Source organism: Salmo salar, chromosome ssa09 (genome assembly GCF_905237065.1).
Source record: "Salmo salar chromosome ssa09, Ssal_v3.1, whole genome shotgun sequence".
NCBI lineage: Eukaryota > Metazoa > Chordata > Actinopteri > Salmoniformes > Salmonidae > Salmo > Salmo salar.
Window position 1 is genome coordinate 69,976,757 of NC_059450.1, and position 20,581 is coordinate 69,997,337.

General features: G+C 44.3%; 1 protein-coding gene across 1 annotated transcript in view; it reads right to left on the bottom strand.

Annotated features, from left to right (window-relative positions):
- The window catches only part of LOC106611743 (vascular endothelial growth factor receptor kdr-like), a 91,368-nt gene that overhangs the window by 67,409 nt on the left and 3,378 nt on the right, over positions 1-20,581 (bottom strand). The window contains exons 2-3 of the mRNA XM_014212282.2: positions 2,286-2,373; positions 718-920 (exon numbers count right to left, since the gene is read on the bottom strand). Coding sequence (XP_014067757.1) covers positions 718-920; positions 2,286-2,373 — 291 coding nt within the window. The remainder of the gene's footprint in view (positions 1-717; positions 921-2,285; positions 2,374-20,581) is intronic.

A 20,581-nucleotide genomic window follows, 5' to 3' on the forward strand; every position in this document is an offset into this window, starting at 1 on the left:
CTCTCTCTGTTAGAAGCACAACTCCTTCTGCCTGGCTTTGACTAAACTTCCCCCACTTTTACATATACTCATATATCTGTAATGACAAACTATCCTCTTTATAACATGTGGAGAGCTTGGCTTTTGTTGCTAGGCTAAATTAGGTGTGGAATGGATGGAGCCTCACTTTTTTTTTCTCTCTTATTCAAATTTTTTTTTGGGGGGGACTGGCTGGCTTCCAGCTCTTGTATCATGCAGGAAAACGTCAGGATGTTCAGTGACCGTGGCTCTACCCTGGCTGTTAAGAGGCTCTAAGTTTTGTTGTATTTGTTGGCTCTGTTTACACCACACTGCACTGGAAGGTGTCGGCCCATTTAACATCACCCCCCTGTTCTTAGAGAGAATGTCTTGAACTTATGTTGCTGTGAAACAAACCAACTCAAACAAAAAATTATGGAGAAAAACATAAAAAATGTGAAAAAGGTCCTTAACGGCGTTAAAGTTAATAGAATCCAACAACTGATTTAATCACAAAGAGAGATCCCTTTCATTTCCATTTTCACACGCTGGATTTCAATGGACTTCATGGGAGAATGTCATTATAGAACTCAACAATGATGATCTACTCTGTCAGCATGTACATGTAAAGCAATTTGGGCTGCATATACAGTATTGTATGTATGAAAGGTGCTATACCATCATCGTTACAATGTCTGAACAGTATAAAGCGGGTCTCACCTTTGACATATACGTAGGTAGAGCTGATGTCGGCGGAGGGCCGGGCGTACCTGCAGCTGTAGAGCCCCGTGTCGTTGGGGATCAGGTTTCTCACCAGCAGCTTACTGCAGTGGGCATTCACCCGGGGCTCACACTCCTCCACATGAACCCCCTCCGAGGGGACGTTCCGCCAGGGCAGCAGCCAGTGCAACTGGGCCGCACCTCTGATAAAGACAGCAGAAGTTATCCATAAGAACTGACACAGGATCAGATATTATTTATTATCCCTAATGGTTAAGATTTAGATTGAGGATAGGGACATCTGATTGGAGATCTGTGGTTAAGGGCAACCTCTAAGTCAAGTGACAAAGTAAAGAGGGTCCATCTGAGAGGGTCAGCCAGACCACCTGCATCATCCCTATCTTATTGCCCTCCTACGCCCCCTAGAGCTCTGGGTCGTCATCCTCAGGTCAGCATGTCATCACCAGGTCAAACACCTTCATTGTCTCACCTGATTTATGCACACAAACATGCTCTTACAGGGCACAGGCACCAGCTCTCAAGATTCGATCTCAGGATTATTTAGATATAGGATTGATAGTGAAATCAGTGTTAAATGCTGGCTTTGACCTGACTTGACTTTGATAGTGGCCCCTCCCCTCAGGACCTCTCAAATTCTGTTTATTTTGAAGTGTTTGAAGGCCGTTCCAATAACCTGGAGTCATCTTGATAACAGGGACTTTTACATGGGAACATGGCTGGGATCTCTGGGACGATGTGTTCAAATAACACATTATTTCCAGTGCTCGTTTTTAAGGTCCCATTTAAAGCGATCCCGGTGGAGCTTGAAACATGTCTCGTTGCATACCACTGCTTCTGTCTACATTGCCTGGGGTCAAGAAACTTCATCCAGCGGACAGAAACCATAGACAGTTATCGTTCTGGGCCTTTTAGCACATGGCCTTGTAGGGAAGCGTTGCATTGGGCCACAGGGGTTAGCATTCCTGGCGTGCCTAGAAAATGATGCAAGGCTCTCTAAACGCTTAACAAATGTGTGAACTTCAGACAGACAGGGGTCCCACCGGCCCCCCGAAGGAAATTGGAACAGATTGATAAATTGGGACCACACTGGTTGCCTGGCTGGGAGAGTCACTGCCTATCTGCCTCTGTGGTCTGATGCTCCCGCAGTCCTTTTCACATATACTCTCTCCTCTCTTTATCCTGGCCTAGCTGTCTAACAGGGCCAAATCAGAGCCTGGGTCTTTATTGCTTCAGTGATAGTCCAGAGAACAGCCATCAACTGGAGCAGGACCAGGCCTCACCTCCTGACTGACCCTGATCTAATGAATAGAATAATGGGGGAGGGGGTGGCATGAACCTGTTGGTTTTTTTATGAAAGCCTTGCCAGGGAGTTCAGATTCTTTCCTTTACCTCTGTCATCAAAATGAATGACACATTTTAACAGTCATCCCCACCTTTTTTTCTATCCATCTGACCTGACCAAGAAAAACTTGTGTGGTCAGGAACAACTCTTGTTGTTGGGGAACTTGACATTAAGTATTTTGGTTCAGTGTGTGTGTGTATAATACCTGCAGGTGAGGTTGAGTGAATTCCCTGTGTGTAGAAGGTGTGTCTCCTCAGAGGGCAGCAGCAGAGGGGCTGGAAGGCTGACCTGACCTGTACAACACAGAAACACACACACACACATTCAGACATTGGCTAACACTCTGTCATTGGATACAAGAACACACTCTGAACACTTCAAAGTGGCGCTTCATAGTACTCTCATACAACAAATTACACCATGCCTCCATTTACAGTCAACCAGCTCCTCTCTCTCTATGAATCCTACAGTCTGACTCACCAGTGGTGTGACAAATGCATTGGGAGTTTTCTCGCGAGTACAACCCATGTGTATTCACTTAGTGCTGGTCTATTCTGCTTTGAGGGGGTGGGAGGTGTTTACGGGGCAGTCCGAGCAGAGTAGGGTGCTGGAGGATACTGGTCTGGTCTGGTCTGATAGTGATGAGTTATGTGAGTGTGTTTGAGAGGAGTGGGTGTGAGGCAGATGAGAAGGGGAGGGGGGAGTAGGGGGGACATGGGGAGCAGCTGTGACCCTCAGACAGAGAGGTCACTCCAGTCAGAACCGGGGAGAACCGGGCAGACCCAGATGAGCTCGGCAACATGTCCACAAGTACTTCCTCCAGCTCAATCACTCAATCTAGTTTGGTGGGCACTCTCTCTTCCTCTCTTTCTCCATTATATAATAATGCTGACACACACTTACAGTAAGTATATGGGCAGATTCACTTTTTGATTGACCTCTGACCTTGCATGCACTGTATTCTATTATTACATTTATAGGGAAGAGGGACAATAGGGGAAGTTGAAACGGTGGATTAAAATTCCCAGTTGTTGGTGGGCTGGCTGAAGCTGTTGATAGGTGCTGCTCGCAGTGCTCAGCATAGGAAGCACTGTCATTCTCTCTGCTGCCCGTGAGTTGTGACCGTCTCACAAGTGATTTCCTTCTTTTGACTCTCTACTCCCCAAGCAGCTTGTGTACTGTCAACATGTGGTTTCCAGGCAAACACGTTTATAAAAGGTTCTCTTTAAGAGCAAATGTCTGCCTGCACAGCGCTGACAGTATCCAGAAAGACAATGGAATTACACAACAAGGCCAATTCCCTGGGTGGACTCCAGAAACCTAGACACACACAAATGCAGGTGAATACACCAAACACACACACACGCATACACACTCAAAAGTTCACAGAGTTGCAATTTGTTTTATTGTGGGGGTCTGAACAGCTGTTGTCCAAGAATGAACTGCCCATGCCAATGTTGGCACTCAATATCAACTTCCTCCCAAAATGTTGTAACATCATTGTTTCATAGTCCAAGGTTATTTGGAGGGGAAGGGATGTGGTGAAATGTTTTCAAAGTGATGAAAACATTCCTCTCAGTATGACAGAGTACTACCAGTATAGGGTCTAAGTATACTACGTCGCTCTCTTTATTACTTCTACTTCTGCGAAACATAATCAGAGATCAGAATCTCCAGACAAACACGTTATTAATAGTCTGTAGATATTACTCGGTTGTTGTTGCCCATGTGTGTATTTACATATAGATAGATCGACGTACATAAACAAAGGCCTGAAGAATTTGGCGGTGCATCTTGAACACGAGCTGAGAAAAAGTAATGTACACTGAGATTCCTAGAAAACTTTCCATTAATGTTTATATATATATATATATATATTCCTAAAAAGCTTTATTTATGGTTCACAAATTGCCTCCAGGATGTTTAGGGTTGGACATGCATGGGTCCTTATTGGTGTCTGGGACACTACTGTGTTACGTCCTGACCAGTATAAGGGGTTATTGGTTATTGTAGTTTGGTTAGGACGTGGCAGCGGGTATTTGTTTTATGTGTTTCGGGGTTTATGGGATATGTATTTATGTAAGAGGGGTGTTTGATTTATGTGTTCCGGGGTTTTTGGGTAATTTACATTTACATTTAAGTCATTTAGCAGACGCTCTTATCCAGAGCGACTTACAAAATGGTGCATTCACCTTATGATATCCAGTGGAACAACCACTTTACAATAGTGCATCTAAATCTTTTAGGGGGGGGGTTAGAAGGATTACTTTATCCTATCCTAGGTATTCCTTAAAGAGGTGGGGTTTCAGGTGTCTCCGGAAGGTGGTGATTGACTCCGCTGTCCTGGCGTCGTGAGGGAGCTTGTTCCACCATTGGGGTGCCAGAGCAGCGAACAGTTTTGACTGGGCTGAGCGGGAACTGTGCTTCCTCAGAGGTAGGGGGCCAGCAGGCCAGTGGTGGATGAACGCAGTGCCCTTGTTTGGGTGTAGGGCCTGATCAGAGCCTGAAGGTATGGAGGTGCCGTTCCCTTCACAGCTCCGTAGGCAATCACCATGGTCTTGTAGCGGATGCGAGCTTCAACTGGAAGCCAGTGGAGAGAGCGGAGGAGCGGGGTGACGTGAGAGAACTTGGGAAGGTTGAACACCAGAAGGGCTGCGGCGTTCTGGATGAGTTGTAGGGGTTTAATGGCACAGGCAGGGAGCCCAGCCAACAGCGAGTTGCAGTAATCCAGACGGGAGATGACAAGTGCCTGGATTAGGACCTGCGCCGCTTCCTGTGTGAGGCAGGGTCGTACTCTGCGAATGTTGTAGATCATGAACCTACAGGATCGGGTCACCGCCTTGATGTTAGTGGAGAACGACAGGGTGTTGTCCAGGATCACGCCAAGGTTCTTAGCACTCTGGGAGGAGGACACAAGGGAGTTGTCAACCGTGATGGCGAGATCATGGAACGGGCAGTCCTTCCCCGGGAGGAAGAGCAGCTCCGTCTTGCCGAGGTTCAGCTTGAGCTGGTGATCCGTCATCCACACTGATATGTCTGACAGACATGCAGAGATGCGATTCGCCGCCTGGTTATCAGAAGGGTGAAAGGAGAAGATTAATTGTGTGTCGTCTGCATAGCAATGATAGGAGAGACCATGTGAGGATATGACAGAGCCAAGTGACTTGGTGTATAGCGAGAATAGGAGAGGGCCTAGAACAGAGCCCTGGGGGACACCAGTGGTGAGAGCGCATGGTGCGGAGACAGATTCTCGCCACGCCACCTGGTAGGAGCGACCTGTCAGGTAGGACGCAATCCAAGCGTGGGCCGCGCCGGAGATGCCCAACTCGGAGAGGGTGGAGAGGAGGATCTGATGGTTCACAGTATCAAAGGCAGCAGATAGGTCTAGAAGGATGAGAGCAGAGGAGAGAGAGTTAGCTTTAGCAGTGCGGAGAGCCTCCGTGACACAGAGAAGAGCAGTCTCAGTTGAATGCCCAGTCTTGAAACCTGACTGATTAGGATCAAGAAGGTCATTCTGAGAGAGATAGCAGGAGAGCTGGCCAAGGATGGCACGTTCAAGAGTTTTGGAGAGAAAAGAAAGAAGGGATACTGGTCTGTAGTTGTTGACATCGGAGGGATCGAGTGTAGGTTTTTTTCAGAAGGGGTGCAACTCTCGCTCTCTTGAAGACGGAAGGGACGTAGCCAGCGGTCAAGGATGAGTTGATAAGCGAGGTGAGGAAGGGGAGAAGGTCTCCGGAAATGGTCTGGAGAAGAGAGGAGGGGATAGGGTCAAGTGGGCAGGTTGTTGGGCGGCCGGCCGTCACAAGACGCGAGATTTCATCTGGAGAGAGAGGGGAGAAAGAGGTCAAAGCACAGGGTAGGGCAGTGTGAGCAGGACCAGCGGTGTCGTTTGACTTAGCAAACGAGGATCGGATATCGTCAACCTTCTTTTCAAAATGGTTGACGAAGTCATCCGCAGAGAGGGAGGGGGGGGAGGAGGATTCAGGAGGGAGAGAAGGTAGCAAAGAGCTTCCTAGGGTTAGAGGCAGATGCTTGGAATTTAGAGTGGTAGAAAGTGGCTTTAGCAGCAGAGACAGAAGAGGAGAATGTAGAGAGGAGTGAGTGAAAGGATGCCAGGTCCGCAGGGGAGGCGAGTTTTCCTCCATTTCCGCTCGGCTGCCCGGAGCCTTGTTCTGTGAGCTCGTAGTGAGTCGTCGAGCCACGGAGCAGGAGGGGAGGACCGAGCCGGCCTGGAGGATAGGGGACAGAGAAAATCAAAGGATGCAGAAAGGGAGGAGAGGAGGGTTGAGGAGGCAGAATCAGGAGATAGGTTGGAGAAGGTTTGAGCAGAGGGAAGAGATGATAGGATGGAAGAGGAGAGAGTAGCGGGAGAGAGAGAGCGAAGGTTGGGACGGCGCAATACCATCCGAGTAGGGGCAGAGTGAGAAGTGTTGGATGAGAGCAAGAGGGAAAAGGATACAAGGTAGTGGTCGGAGATTTGGAGGGGAGTTGCAATGAGATTAGTGGAAGAACAGCATCTAGTAAAGATGAGGTCAAGCGTATTGCCTGCCTTGTGAGTAGGGGGGGAAGGTGAGAGGGTGAGGTCAAAAGAGGAGAGGAGTGGAAAGAAGGAGGCAGAGAGGAATGAGTCAAAGGTAGACGTGGGGAGGTTAAAGTCACCCAGAACTGTGAGAGGTGAGCCATCCTCAGGAAAGGAACTTATCAAGGCGTCAAGCTCATTGATGAACTCTCCAAGGGAACCCGGAGGGCGATAAATGATAAGGATGTTAAGCTTGAAAGGGCTGGTAACTGTGACAGCATGGAATTCAAATGAGGAGATAGACAGATGGGTCAGGGGAGAAAGAGAGAATGTCCACTTGGGAGAGATGAGGATTCCAGTGCCACCACCCCGCTGGCTTGATGCTCTAGGGGTATGCGAGAACACGTGGGCAGACGAAGAGAGAGCAGTAGGAGTAGCAGTGTTATCTGTGGTAATCCATGTTTCCGTCAGCGCCAGGAAGTCTAGGGACTGGAGGGTAGCATAGGCTGAGATGAACTCAGCCTTGTTGGCTGCAGACCGGCAGTTCCAGAGGCTGCCGGAGACCTGGAACTCCACGTGGGTCGTGCGCGCTGGGACCACCAGGTTAGAGTGGCAGCGGCCACGCGGTGTGAAGCGTTTGTATGACCTGTGCAGAGAGGAGAGAACAGGGATAGACAGACACATAGTTGACAAGCTACAGAAGTGTTGTTTCTTGTATTATTGTCTCCTGTGTCTTTAGAGAACTGTTTCACTTTGATATCCTTTTTCTTCTGTCCTGATTTTCTCTTTCTTTTCTTCTGTTAACTAGATATTCTTTGTTGTTCTTCGTTAGCTAGCTAGCTTCTTCCAAAAGAGTCCCTAGCAACTGCTTAGCAACTGGTAAACAATTCAGCTTGCTAAGATAACTACAATTTTATGAAAAATAGTTATTTTTCAAAAGCCTATCTTCTTTGTTTGTTGCTTGTTTTTTCTCCTATTCAGTCTTGCAGTTTTCTTTTGCTTTTTTCCGATGTACTTCACTCTAAAAACCATGTAAATTTCAATATATGTAATGTAATGTAATGTTCTTGTTTTGTATTTCTATGGTTTTCTATGTTGTGTATTTCTTTGTTTGGCCTGGTATGGCTCTCAATCAGGAACAGCTGTACATCGTTGTTGCTGATTGAGAGTCATACTTAGGTAGCCCTGTTTCGCCTGTCCCTTTGTGGGAAGTTGTTTGTGCATTGCTGTGTGTGTGTGTGTGTGTGTGTGTGTGTGTGTGTGTGTGTGTGTGTGTGTGTGTGTGTGTGTGTGTGTGTGTGTGTGTGTGTGTGTGTGTGTGTGTGTGTGTGTGTGTGTGTGTGTGTGTGTGTGTGTAGCCAGCCTGCAGTACTGTGCATTCGTGCGGTTTCTTGTTTTGTGTCTTCAGTGTTCTAAATTAAAAGTTAAAATGAGCACTCAACCCGCTGCGCCTTGGTCCCTTTCATACGACGACCGTTACATACTGTTGATATTACGTTACCACGCTAAGGGATGGACCTAGAGAAATGCAACCACTCTCATGGATGGTCATGGACTGAACATCCATGATATCAAAATGACAGTTTTAACCATGTTTTGAGGTTATACAGTGTTTGTTTACAAACATTGGAGTAAAACAAGCTTATATTTGGGGTTCTGATCAGGTACAACAGTTGAACTAAGCTCATGAGGCATTTATAAGTTATATTCCTCAAGAATCAATGCGTATATATCATGCATTTATAAGTTCAAAAATGAAGTCCAAAAATGAATGTAGCAACTTTGGAACCAAGAACCGTTTCCCCGCTCTGCACTATAACAAACTACAGATGGATGGTTCAGCAGGGGCCCCCGGCAGCCCACTTAAAAAGCCCCCCCCGGCTTACCCCCTTCATCAAGCCCTCCACTCCCTGCCCTGTCCCTGTCTCTCTCCACCCACAGCCTCCCATCCCATCCTACCCCCACCTGCCTGCCCAGCGCTGACCTCAGCAGGCCCCCCGCCACAACCCCCCGCGAACAGCTGTGTGCTGCATTCCTCCAGTGGAACGCCTGAAAATGCTAGAAATGGTGCTTGTTGTGCTGGTTCAGTTCAAAGGGCCTGGTTCTCATTAGGAGACGTTAAAGAAGAGGACAGACATGGAACCAGACCATGCCTCCATTTACAGTCAACCAGTTCCTCTCTCTCTATGAATCCTACATAAATGCATTGGATTTTATGGTCATGGAACCACTATCTGATGTCTCTCTAGGTTGCCATATTCAGCTCACTCTGCTGGCTGGTGATGGGCTCTTGTGCCAGTTATCAAACAGCAGTTGGCATTGTCAGTGTTAGTCTGGGACCCCCATTCATAAGTCCCAAGCCTCCCGCTGTGCAGAGCTGGTACAAACTGGAAGCATCAGATTTTCAGAGAAAAAGCAAAGAAGATGCTTCCGGGTTTCATTTGACCCTGCTCAGGTGTTTCTTTTATGCCTGCTACGTTACAGATGTAGGATTTCAATTGGATTACTCTTTTGTTGCTGAGAAATTTCCTGCAATGCAGGAAACGCTAACTTGTACTATAGGTTTAAAAATGCTTCTAAAGTTTGCAATTCCCACTTTAAAATGTCAGACTTGATTTGCCCTTATCAACCCCTACAAAAAAAGTCCATTAACTATAATCAACATAATAATTAATTTCCTGCTGCTGCAGGATTATTTTCCTGCTGAAGCAAACTGGCTCAAATTTAGATCCTACACCTGTAGGTTATGTCACGTCTACCCCAGCTCCCCCTCTCCGGCGCTCGATGTCACCAGTTTACTCATTATTACACACACCTGCCGCCATCGTTACGCGCACCTGCACCTCATGAGAATCACCTGGACTCCATCACCTTCCTGATTACCTGCCCTATATCTGTCAATCCCTTTGGTTCTTTCCTCAGGCATTATTGACTCTGTTTCTGTGTTTCATGTCTGTACGCTACTCTTGGTTTGGGTTGGTTCATGTGCCGTTATTTATTAAATTGAGTCTCTGTACTTGCTTCCCGATTCTTAGCGTACAGGTTAAAGCTGGGAAAACAACACAGGACATTGCAGTCGCTACATTCCAGGAAGGACTTTCGCTCCCAAATGACGGGATTCCAAGTTCTATTCTGAAGTGTTTGTGGTCAAGCCAAACAGAAAACAAAGAACAGAGAACAAACAAGGCCTCCAAACAATGACCAATTCCAACATTGCTAATTTGACCGTTTTTAAACGAATCCAACCCCTATCTTTGTGTCTAGTCCCCATGGAAATCAGTGTGCTCTTGAAAACCCCCAAAATAGTTTCAGCTGTGCTGCCAAACACTTGTGTAATACAACAACTATCTCATGATGTTGAATCCTTTGGGTAAGAAACTGCTGAACCCAATGTGAATCTGCTTAAAGAGGAAGAGAGAGAGAGAGACAGAGAGAGAACAAAAGCAAGAGCAAGTGAGAGAACAAGAGTGGGAGTCTGAATGTGGCTGTGCCAGGCAGTCCAGGCTAGCGGCCAACAGCTCATGTCTGATTCTATGTAATAAAACCCTATTATTTATTACGGTATGAGATGACTGTACTGTCACTGTGTTTGTGAGGAAATCCCCAGTCACACCTTAAAGTGCAGGGTATAATGTACGGAATTCCCTCATCTGCGGCTGGTACATGTCTCCCTGCGCTTCCCGTCCTACCATGTACCAGCAACACCATCTCTGGAGTGAGGAGGAAAGGATCTTTTTTGGGGTCTTCAAGGCAAAAACAACAATGTGGAATAATGACTCCCTCGTTTAAACTTGCCACTCCATCTCTTTGTATGTCCAACATGGAGAACAAAGGGAGTGAGAGGATGGTGGGGGGGGGGCACTCCTTTATGAAAGAGAAAGGTCAGAGGCTTGTGAGTCATCTTCGCTGCAGTGTGTCCATGGATACAGCAGAGAAGCACAACAGTAGTCAGCGGTAGTCAGTCAGTGGCCACCGACATGATCACTGGCTGGCTTCCTGTATTGCACTGTGGTGCTCAGGGCCACCATTTTTACCTCAATGGAACATTACAATATTTCCACACATTTATCACAATATATTTTGGTTAAGCAACTGGCTTTAATGCTGCTGTGAATTTCCCAGAAAAGGAACTTAAAATGTTCCATTATTCATTTCCAGGCTTTACTGGCTCACAGTTGGTGGGCTATAAAGGTTTTGTAAGGTTACATCTGGGTTAACCTGTCCTGTACTGTTATATTTCTCAAGTTGATTGCCTCATGGTGTGACGATACAGCCCGCTGCGATGTCGTTCTGAGACAGTGGTATTTCACGGTGAGTTGTCTCTAGTTTGAGTCTTTCAGAACAGAAAAACATAAAGACAAACTCACAAGATGTTTTATGCTCTGGTGGCAGATGTACAGCGGAGACCTGAAAACTATGACAAGAGTGGGGACCACCTGCCAAAATAAGAAGTTGTAACTACTATTTACTGTGCAGTTAGAGTTTCTAACTGTTGTGACAGCACTCTCACACTGGGTCCTTCAGAAAGCACTGCACTCTGCCAAAAATATGGTTAAGACAACAGTAAGAGAGAGTGACTTTTTTATTAGTCCGTAGATTAGCTTTGGGAGTTTGGAGACAGAATGCCCTAGCCTCCCCTTTAAAAAAGCAGAATAAAGGAACATCTGGCCAAGATGGGTGGCCAGTCAGCTTTTCCTGGTTATATAGAATTAAACGTGGATAGGAAGATCCTGTATATTGAGATTCCTACGAGCTCTTCCACTGTGTAAGCCAGGAGGATTCTTGAAATTGAAATCCCATGCAGGGGTTAAAACTAAAAATACAGCTGGCTCAGCAAGAGAGATATATGTCTTATAGAGAGGGATGCTGCTATCCTTCCTGTTAACAACAGCAATAGCAACTGAACATCCAGATTCAACTGAAGTGCTTCTGCTGTGCTGGTAGAAATCTCCCAATACAAGAATCCCTCATGCACAGGAGAGGTAAGAGATCTGAGGAACCTACAAACACCAACAGCTCAGTTCATATTTCACCTTGGAATAACACTGCACTGGTGGCTATGTTGGCAGTCAATCAAAGAGAATCAGAGACGCTTGGTGTGTGTGTCAGGGGAAAAAGCAATAGGAAAGAGGATTTACCCGTTTCAAGCATCTACAGTGTAATCAACGCTTCCTATTTCACCTATCACCAGCATTGCCTTACAAATCCACCAACAATCTCAATGCTAAACAAAGTAGCACCACCAATACTATAGTGTAAAGGGGGAAAGGGGATACCTAGTCAGTTGCATTCAACCAAAATGTGTGTTCCTCATTTAATCCAAGGTATAGATAGATGCCTGTTATTCAACTTAGTTGTGTTTATTTCAGATTGTAGAGGACAAATCACCCCCCCATCTCTGTGGTGCTGTACCGTACATGTCCCACTGACCAAACCTCTCCACATCTGCCTCAGTCTTGAGATTAGTCTACTACTAATGGCTCTACCATACAGCCAACCGCCATGCAGAAACAATGGTCCACCTTTGCTCAGCCTCATTGTCTTGAGATTGGGGCTTGACATACACTGGTGCTTCACTGAGAGCGTAGTGTGTCATGTTTCCGTGACCTCTATTGGCCAGAACAATTCCAGGGTGCCTTCTGCCCTCCCCACCCCTTGTCTGTTTCTTCCTTGTGTTTTTTCCATGCTCTGCGTGTGGACAGTGAAGGAAATCTACTTGGAAACGGTGTAGATAAAGCTAGAGATACTGAAAAAGTAGCAGGGGAGGGAGGGGCCAGTATTTCCTCTGTTTGGATGTGATGTTTATTTGGACATTGGGAGGAAGATATATCTGTGTTGCACACCGGGCAAGACAGAACGTAGAGAAAGTACTGCTCCATCTTGTTCAGGGACGGATCGAATGTACAGAATGGTTACCTGGAGGAAAATGAAGGAGGGTCATGCTTTTTCAATTTCAGTCAAGGGGAGGGTTTAGTATTTGTTTTTAATCTAGCCAAGGGGAGGGTAATGCCATTTAGTAATTGATGAAATGTCTATATTTCTCAGTGTTTTAAAAATAGTTGCTTATTAGGCTATATATTGATGTGTGCCCAATGCCGCCCCTGATCTCTGATTTTCCGCTGGCCGCGAAATATCAAATGCGATATTTAGTGCGGTCTCAATCAAACGATCCATAGCCTATAGGCTACGAAGTGCATGCATTTCTAAAATAGCTGCTTTGGGATGGTGTAAATAAAACTAGGCTGCATTACACAATGCAATGAGTATTCCAACCCTGAGCCCCGGCCTGCTCTGCTCTTTCTGATCAAAGAAAAATGTGTGTGCTGCCTAAGCAATGTCTGTGCTGTGTAGGCTTACTGTAGCAGTTCAGGAGGAGAGTCAAAGGCTTCTTCTGTTTTTATTTTATTTTTATTAGACCTAGTCCAAAAATGCTATTTAAGAAATAAGAGGTAGGCCTACCTCTGTGACAGATTAAATTAGGCTATAGTGCTATGTATAGTGCTATAGTACTGTAAGTCCATGGAGAATAAGAACACCTCCTCCCAGCTGCCCACTGCACTGAGGATAGGAAACTCTATCACCACCGATAAACCCACTATATTTGAGAATTTCAATAAGCATTTTTCTACGGCTGTCCGTGCTTTCCACCTGGCTACCCCTACCGCAGACAACAGCACTGCACCCCCCATAGCTACTCACCCAAGCCAACCCCATTTCTCCTTCTCCCAAATCCATTCAGCTGATGTTCTAAAAGAGCTGCAAAATCTGGACCCCTACAAATCAGCCGGGCTAGACAATCTGGACCCTTTCTTTCTAAAAATATCTGCCGAAATTGTTGCAACCCCTATTACTAGCCTGTTCAACCTCTCTTTTGTGTCGTCTGAGATTCCCAAAGATTGGAAAGCAGCTGCTGTCATCCCCCTCTTGAAAGGAGGGGACACTCTTGACCCAAACTGCTACAGACCTATATCTATCCTACCCTGCCTTACTAACGTCTTCGAAAGCCAAGTCAACAAACAGATTACCGACCATTTCGAATCCCACTGCACCTTCTCCGCTATGCAATCTGGTTTCAGAGCTGGTCATGGGTGCACCTCAGCCACGCTCAAGGTACTAAACGATATCGTAACCGCCATCGATAAGAAACAATATTGTGCTGCCGTATTCATTGACCTGGCCAAAGCCTTCGACTCTGTCAATCACCACATCCTCATCGGCAGACTCAATAGCCTTGGTTTCTCAAATGATTGCCTCGCCTGGTTCACCAACTACTTCTCTGATAGAGTTCAGTGTGTCAAATCGGGGGGCCTGTTGTCCGGACCTCTGGCAGTCTCTATGGGGGTACCACAGGGTTCAATTCTTGGGCCAACTCTTTTCTCTGTATACATCAATGATGTCGCTCTTGCTGCTGGTGAGTCTCTGATCCACCTCTATGCAGACGACACCATTCTGTATACTTCTTGCCCTTCTTTGGACACTGTGTTAACTACCCTCCAGACGAGCTTCAATGCCATACAACTCTCCTTCCGTGGCCTCCAACTGCTCTTAAATACAAGTAAAACTAAATGCATGCTCTTCAACCGATCGCTGCCTGCACCTGCCCGCCTGTCCAGCATCACTACTCTGGACGGTTCTGACTTAGAATATGTGGACAACTACAAATACCTAGGTGTCTGGTTAGACTGTAAACTCTCCTTCCAGACTACACTACCCACCACTGTGACCTGTACGCTCTCGTTGGCTGGCCCTCGCTTCATACTCGTCGCCAAACCCACTGGCTCCAGGTCATCTACAACACCCTGCTAGGTAAAGTCCCCCCTTATCTCCGCTCACTGGTCACCATAGCAGCACCCACCTGTAGCACGCGCTCCAGCAGGTATATCTCTCTGGTCACCCCCAAAGCCAATTCCTCCTTTGGACGTCTCTCCTTCCAGTTCTCTGCTGCCAATGACTGGAACGAACTACAAAAATCTCTGAAACTGGAAACACTTATCTCCCTCACTAGCTTTAAGCACCAGCTGTCAGAGCAGCTCACAGATCACTGCACCTGTACATAGCCCATCTATAATTTAGCCCAAACAACTACCTCTTCCCCTACTGTATTTATTTATTTTGCTCCTTTGCACCCAATTATTTATATTTCTACTTTGCACTTTCTTCTACTACAAATCTACCATTCCAGTGTTTTACTTGCTATATTGTATTTTACTTTGCCACCATGGATGGCCGTTTTGCCTTTACCTCCCTTATCTCACCTCATTTGCTCACATTGTATATAGAGTTATTTTTCTACTGTATTATTGACTGTATGTTTGTTTTACTCCATGTGTAACTCTGTGTTGTTGTATGTTGTCGAACTGCTTTGCTTTATCTTGGCCAGGTCGCAATTGTAAATGAGAACTTGTTCTCAACTTGCCTACCTGGTTAAATAAAGGTGAAAAAAAATATTTAAAAAAATAAAAAAATATCTATAGATTTGTCAGTCACCCACCATGCACTCTTTAAATAGCCTACCTCTGTGTCAATGAAGGGCTGTTAAGTTAAAACCGAGACTCGAATTTAGGGGGTATGAGAGGGTATGCCATAGGCCTACGTTTATATTAAAGAAAATGGCAAAACGCATTTGCTAGCTTAAGATTTGTAAGAAAATAAAACGGATCCAATTTAATGAAGTGATCTATAACAACGCTTTGGTCCGCAATACTATATTCTAGAAACAAGCTGTAAAATACTCGGGAAAGACGTGACTCCGATGCATATGGGAACATTAGTGTTTAATTTCTTTGACATTCAGAGGCTGAACTACAACCTTCTGTAGCCGAGGAGACAAAAAAATGACTTTGCTTGGGAATTCATCTAATTCTGTCGCAATCTATTGATTAAACTATTCACATTAAGTACAATAGAAAATGTTTGAATTACTGATATGACATTTTTGGCCGATACCGATATCCGATATTTTCCTTGACAAATAAATCCGATACAGATAATATATAAAAAAAATGTGGCCTTTCAAGCAGCATTCTACTACAGTTAAACAGTTAACACACACACATGGACGCAGCGGTCTAAGGCACTGCATCTCAGTGCAAAAGGCATCACTACAGTCCCTGGTTCGAATCCAGGCTCTATCACATCCGGCTGTGATTGGGAGTCCCATAGGGTGGCGCACAATTGGCCCAGCGTTGTACGGGTTTGGCTGGTGTAGGCCGTCATTGTAAATAAGAATTTGTTCTTAACTGACTTGCCTAGTTAAATAAAGGTTACACACGCACACACACACACACACACACACACACACACACTGACCCCAAAATTATTTTGTTGGCATTTACGAATGTCCCCATTACCAGTGAAACATGATCAAAACGTATTTCTTTCACTTACTAGCTGTGCTGTTTGGTTGTTCATTTGTTCAGTCATTTCATTCTCAACCAGGATTTCTATGGAACGCCGTTTGGGTCTTTTAATGTCAAAAAAGATACACCTCAAATAATAACACTATTTGACGTGTCAAAAATGCTTGTTGACCAAGCAGGATCTGAATATGACTGCACGTCACATAATAATTTAACACGTTCATACATTTTTGTTATTACACATTGATTACACTATCACTCATATTTCATATTTCACAACAATTCATCGATACGTATGCTATGATGCTGGTAAAGTTGCTATAGTTATCTAGCTAACTAAACTCAGCAAAAAAGAAACGTCCTCTCACTATCAACTGCGTTTATTTTCAGCAAACTTAACATGTGTAAATAACATAAGATTCAACAACTGAGACATAAACTGAACAAGTTCCACAGACATGTGACTAACAGAAATGGAATAATGTGTCCCTGAACAAAGCGGGGGGTCAAAATCTAAAGTAACAGTCAGTATCTGGTGTGGCCACCAGCTGCATTAAGTACTGCAGTGCATCTCCTCCTCATGGACTGCACCAGATTTGCCAGTTCTTGCTGTGAGATGTTACCCCACTCTTCCACCAAGGCACCTGCAAGTTCCCGGACATTTCTGGGGGGAATGGCCCTAGCCCTCACCCTCTGATCCAACAGGTCCCAGACGTGCTCAATGGGATTGAGATCCAGGCTCTTCGCTGGCCATGGCAGAACACTGAGATTCCTGTCTTGCAAGAAATCACGCACACAACGAGCAGTATGGCTGGTTGCATTGTCATGCTGGAGGGTCATGTCAGGTTAAGCCTGCAGGAAGGGTACCGCATGAGAGTGAGGAGGATGTCTTCCCTGTAATGCACTGCGTTGAGATTGCCTGCAATCTCAGACCATGACGGACCCTCCACTTCCATATCGATCCCGCTTCAGAGCACAGGCATCGGTGTAACGCTCATTCCTTTGACAATAAACGCGAAGCTGTCCATCCTGTCTCCCTGTAGTGCTGTCTTAGGCGTCTCACAGTACGGACATTGCAATTTATTGCCCTGGCCACATCTGCAGTCCTCATGCCTCCTTGCAACATGCCTAAGGCACGTTCACGTAGATGAGCAGCGACACTGGGCATCTTTCTTTTGGTGTTTCTCAGAGTCAGTAGAAAGGCCTCTTTAGTGTCCTAAGTTTTCATAACTGTGACCTTAATTGCCTACCGTCTGTAAGCTGTTAGTGTCTTAACGATCGTTCCACAGGTGCATGTTCATTAATTGTTTATGGTTCATTGAACAAGCATGGGAAACAGTGTTAAAACACTTTACAATGAAGATCTGTGAAGTTATTTGGATTTTTACTAATTATCTAAAACAGGTTTCTTTTTTTGCTGTGTTTATATAGCTATGTGTCATCATATAAAATAATCCTCGTTCATAAGACAGTTCTTATTTGATTAATGGTGGTCGGACCCATCTATGTGAAGCTAGCCACAATAAGGATTAGCCACAAAAGTGGACTTTGCGGTTAGCCTTCAAAATAAAAGTATGGCATAATTCTACTATTTATATTCATTTGCATCACTGTCAATGACACACTTTTATTTTAAAGGCAAACCGCAAATTCCACCATTGTGCCTAATCCTTATTGTGGCTAGCTTCACAACACATAACCCGGTCCGGTCGAGCCTCGCTAGCCAGATTAAGTTAGCTGGCTGCTTATAACGTTTGCTTTGGGAACAGTGTTAAGTAGCTGGCTAGCTATTTATTTTCATGAACTGTTCAATTTCAATAGGTGAACAACAAGTGGCAACCTAGCTAATACTTACTCACAAGGATTCCTAAATCATTGCTAAGAATAATGAAAATGACTGCAGTTTCTACTGGTCATTGTTTTCAGGATGGTTGTATTGGTGCTAGCTAGGTACCAAGCTAACGCTAGCTATTCCAGAAGTTGCGGTTGAACAAATTATGCTTTATTACCAACGCGGTATTGTAAACACATCTTTTGTGGCCGGTGTTGGCTTGTTTGCAGAATTTTTTGTACAGCTTTGACAGCGCTACTGTATCTTTTTTGACACGCAAAGACCCAAACGGTGTTCCATAGTATGTATGTCGTGAAGCTAATAGCAGTGGCGCTATTACTGTGTAACTCCGGTAGGGCAACATCTGAAAAATAGCACACTTGGTAGTGTGTACCGGTGCTCATCACCCACGACAGAGAATGGTTGATTGTCAAGGGCAATGAATTCCATTATCTTGGCTTTAATGGATTTTGCCTTTGAGTTGTCTTGCTGAAATTTTCTTCCTCTTTCAAATGACTGCTCCACTTGTTGACTGCTTGATCCACACAGCAGACATTGTGGGCTAGGTTAGGGATGCTGTGTTGCATGTGTAGAGCAAAATTTTATGTGGCGTTATTACGTCATGTACCTACATTATATAGGCATGCACGGCAGCTTTGACATCGGTTTTTAACATCGGCGTTAAACTAGACATCGGGCCGATACCGATGTTGGAATTTTTAGCTAATATCGGCCAATTCTAATATGTTCACCGATATATTGTGCATCCCTAGTCTAAACCCAGACAGATTTTGGGGAAACACTTCTCTCATTGGGTTAAGCAACGGAAGAAGAGTAGCCAGCAGTTAAAGCTTACATTTTTTTGTGTCTAGGCCTACTCTGTCTGGGGTGGAAAGGTAGGCATAACTTTGGAAAGTACCATGCTCAGATTCCTAATGACATCTCAGATGTAATTATTTTTGTTACAAACAAGACACACTGATTTGGCATTAGAGAAATATGATGAGATGAACACATAGGCCTAGCTCTCTATCCATTCTTAGCCTGTAATTTTGGTAATTTTTGTGATATTAAAAAGATACTGCTAATATGTAAAATAATGTAGCATTGCATGAAATGTTTATTAATGGTCATGTGTTCTCAGACCTGCAAATTAAAGGATAGATTAATTCAATGCTTTTACAGATCTTTCCAACCCTTCTCTTGTCAACGGTGGTCTGCGAACCCACAACCTTCTGGCCCGAAGCCCTGTGCGCTATCAGAATTCCTGCAATGCCATCCAATGCTTACAGGACAATTTTTTTTTTCTAAAACTGCATATCTAAGGCTCTGGTCTGTCCAAGAAGTGAGGGTAAACAGTAGGCATGTTCTTTGCTATCCCATTTATGTGTTAATTATTATTTTGGTATAGGGGAGGGTCACTTGTTTTTTTTAAGCGTTCAGGGATTGTTTGCGTAAAATATATTTTGCTGAAGGGAGGGCCATAATTTCCATTTCAGAGGTCCAATTTTCTCCATGTAAGCCTTATTATAAATAAAGTTCACTCCCTTATGTGGAGAGGCATCACGACCCTGGAACTGGCAAGTGATAACAATGTGGCTTACTTTGTGAAACACATTCTATTCTCAAGATGTTGAACAACCTTTCACTCTGGAGATCCACATGATAACAATGCTGAAATAAATATTTTCACCGTAACTGAAAACACTGGTTCTGTTTTCAAATATATTTCACCTCCTCCAGGGGCCTAGTTAACTGTAACACATCTGAGAAATAACTCCACCAATGTCCAATACAGATTCTTGATACACAAAAAACGACCAACATGAATGAACAAATTTGAGATTAAGTGGGAACAGTCAACTTAATAAGGTATAGATAATAAACCCATAATTATACGTAATAAACTCATAGGTAGGTATAGGTAATAAACTCATAGGTATAGTTAATAAACTCATAGGTAAGTATAAGTAATGAACTCATAGGTAGTAATAAATTAAAAGGTAGGTATAGGTAATAAACTCATAGGTAGGTATAGGAAATGAACTCATAGGTATAGGTAATAAACTCATAGGTATAGGTAATAAACTCATATGTATAGGCAACAAACAAATAGGTATAGGTAATAAACTCATCGGTATATGTAATAAACTCATACGTATAGGCAATAAATTCATAGGTAGGTATTGTAATAAACTCATAGGTATAGGCAAGAAACTTAAAGGTAGGTTTAGGTAATAAACTCATGGGTAGGTATAGCTAATCAACTCATAAATAGGTATAGGCAATAAACTCATCGTTATAGGGGAAAAACTCATATGTATAGGGAAAAAACTCATAGGTATAGGTAATAACCTTGTAGGTATAATTAATAAAATTATTAGGTAGGTATAGGTAATAAACTCATAGGTATAGGCATTAAACTCATAGGTATAGGGAATAAACTCGTAGGTATAATTAATAAACTCATAGGTATAGGCAATAAAATCACTGGTAGGTATAGAGTACAAGTCAAACGTTTGGACACACCTACTCATTCCAGGGTTTTTCTTTATTTGTACTATTTTCTACATTGTAGAATAATAGTGAAGACATTAGAACTATGGAATCATGTAGTAACCAAAACAGTGTTGGATATTTGAGATTCTTCAAAGTAGCCACCCTTTGCCTTGATGACAGCTTTGCACACTCTTGACATTCTCTCAACCAGCTTCATGAGGTAGTCACCTGGAATGCATTTCAATTAACAGGTGTGCCTTGTTAAAAGTTAATTTGTGGAAGTTCTTTCCTTC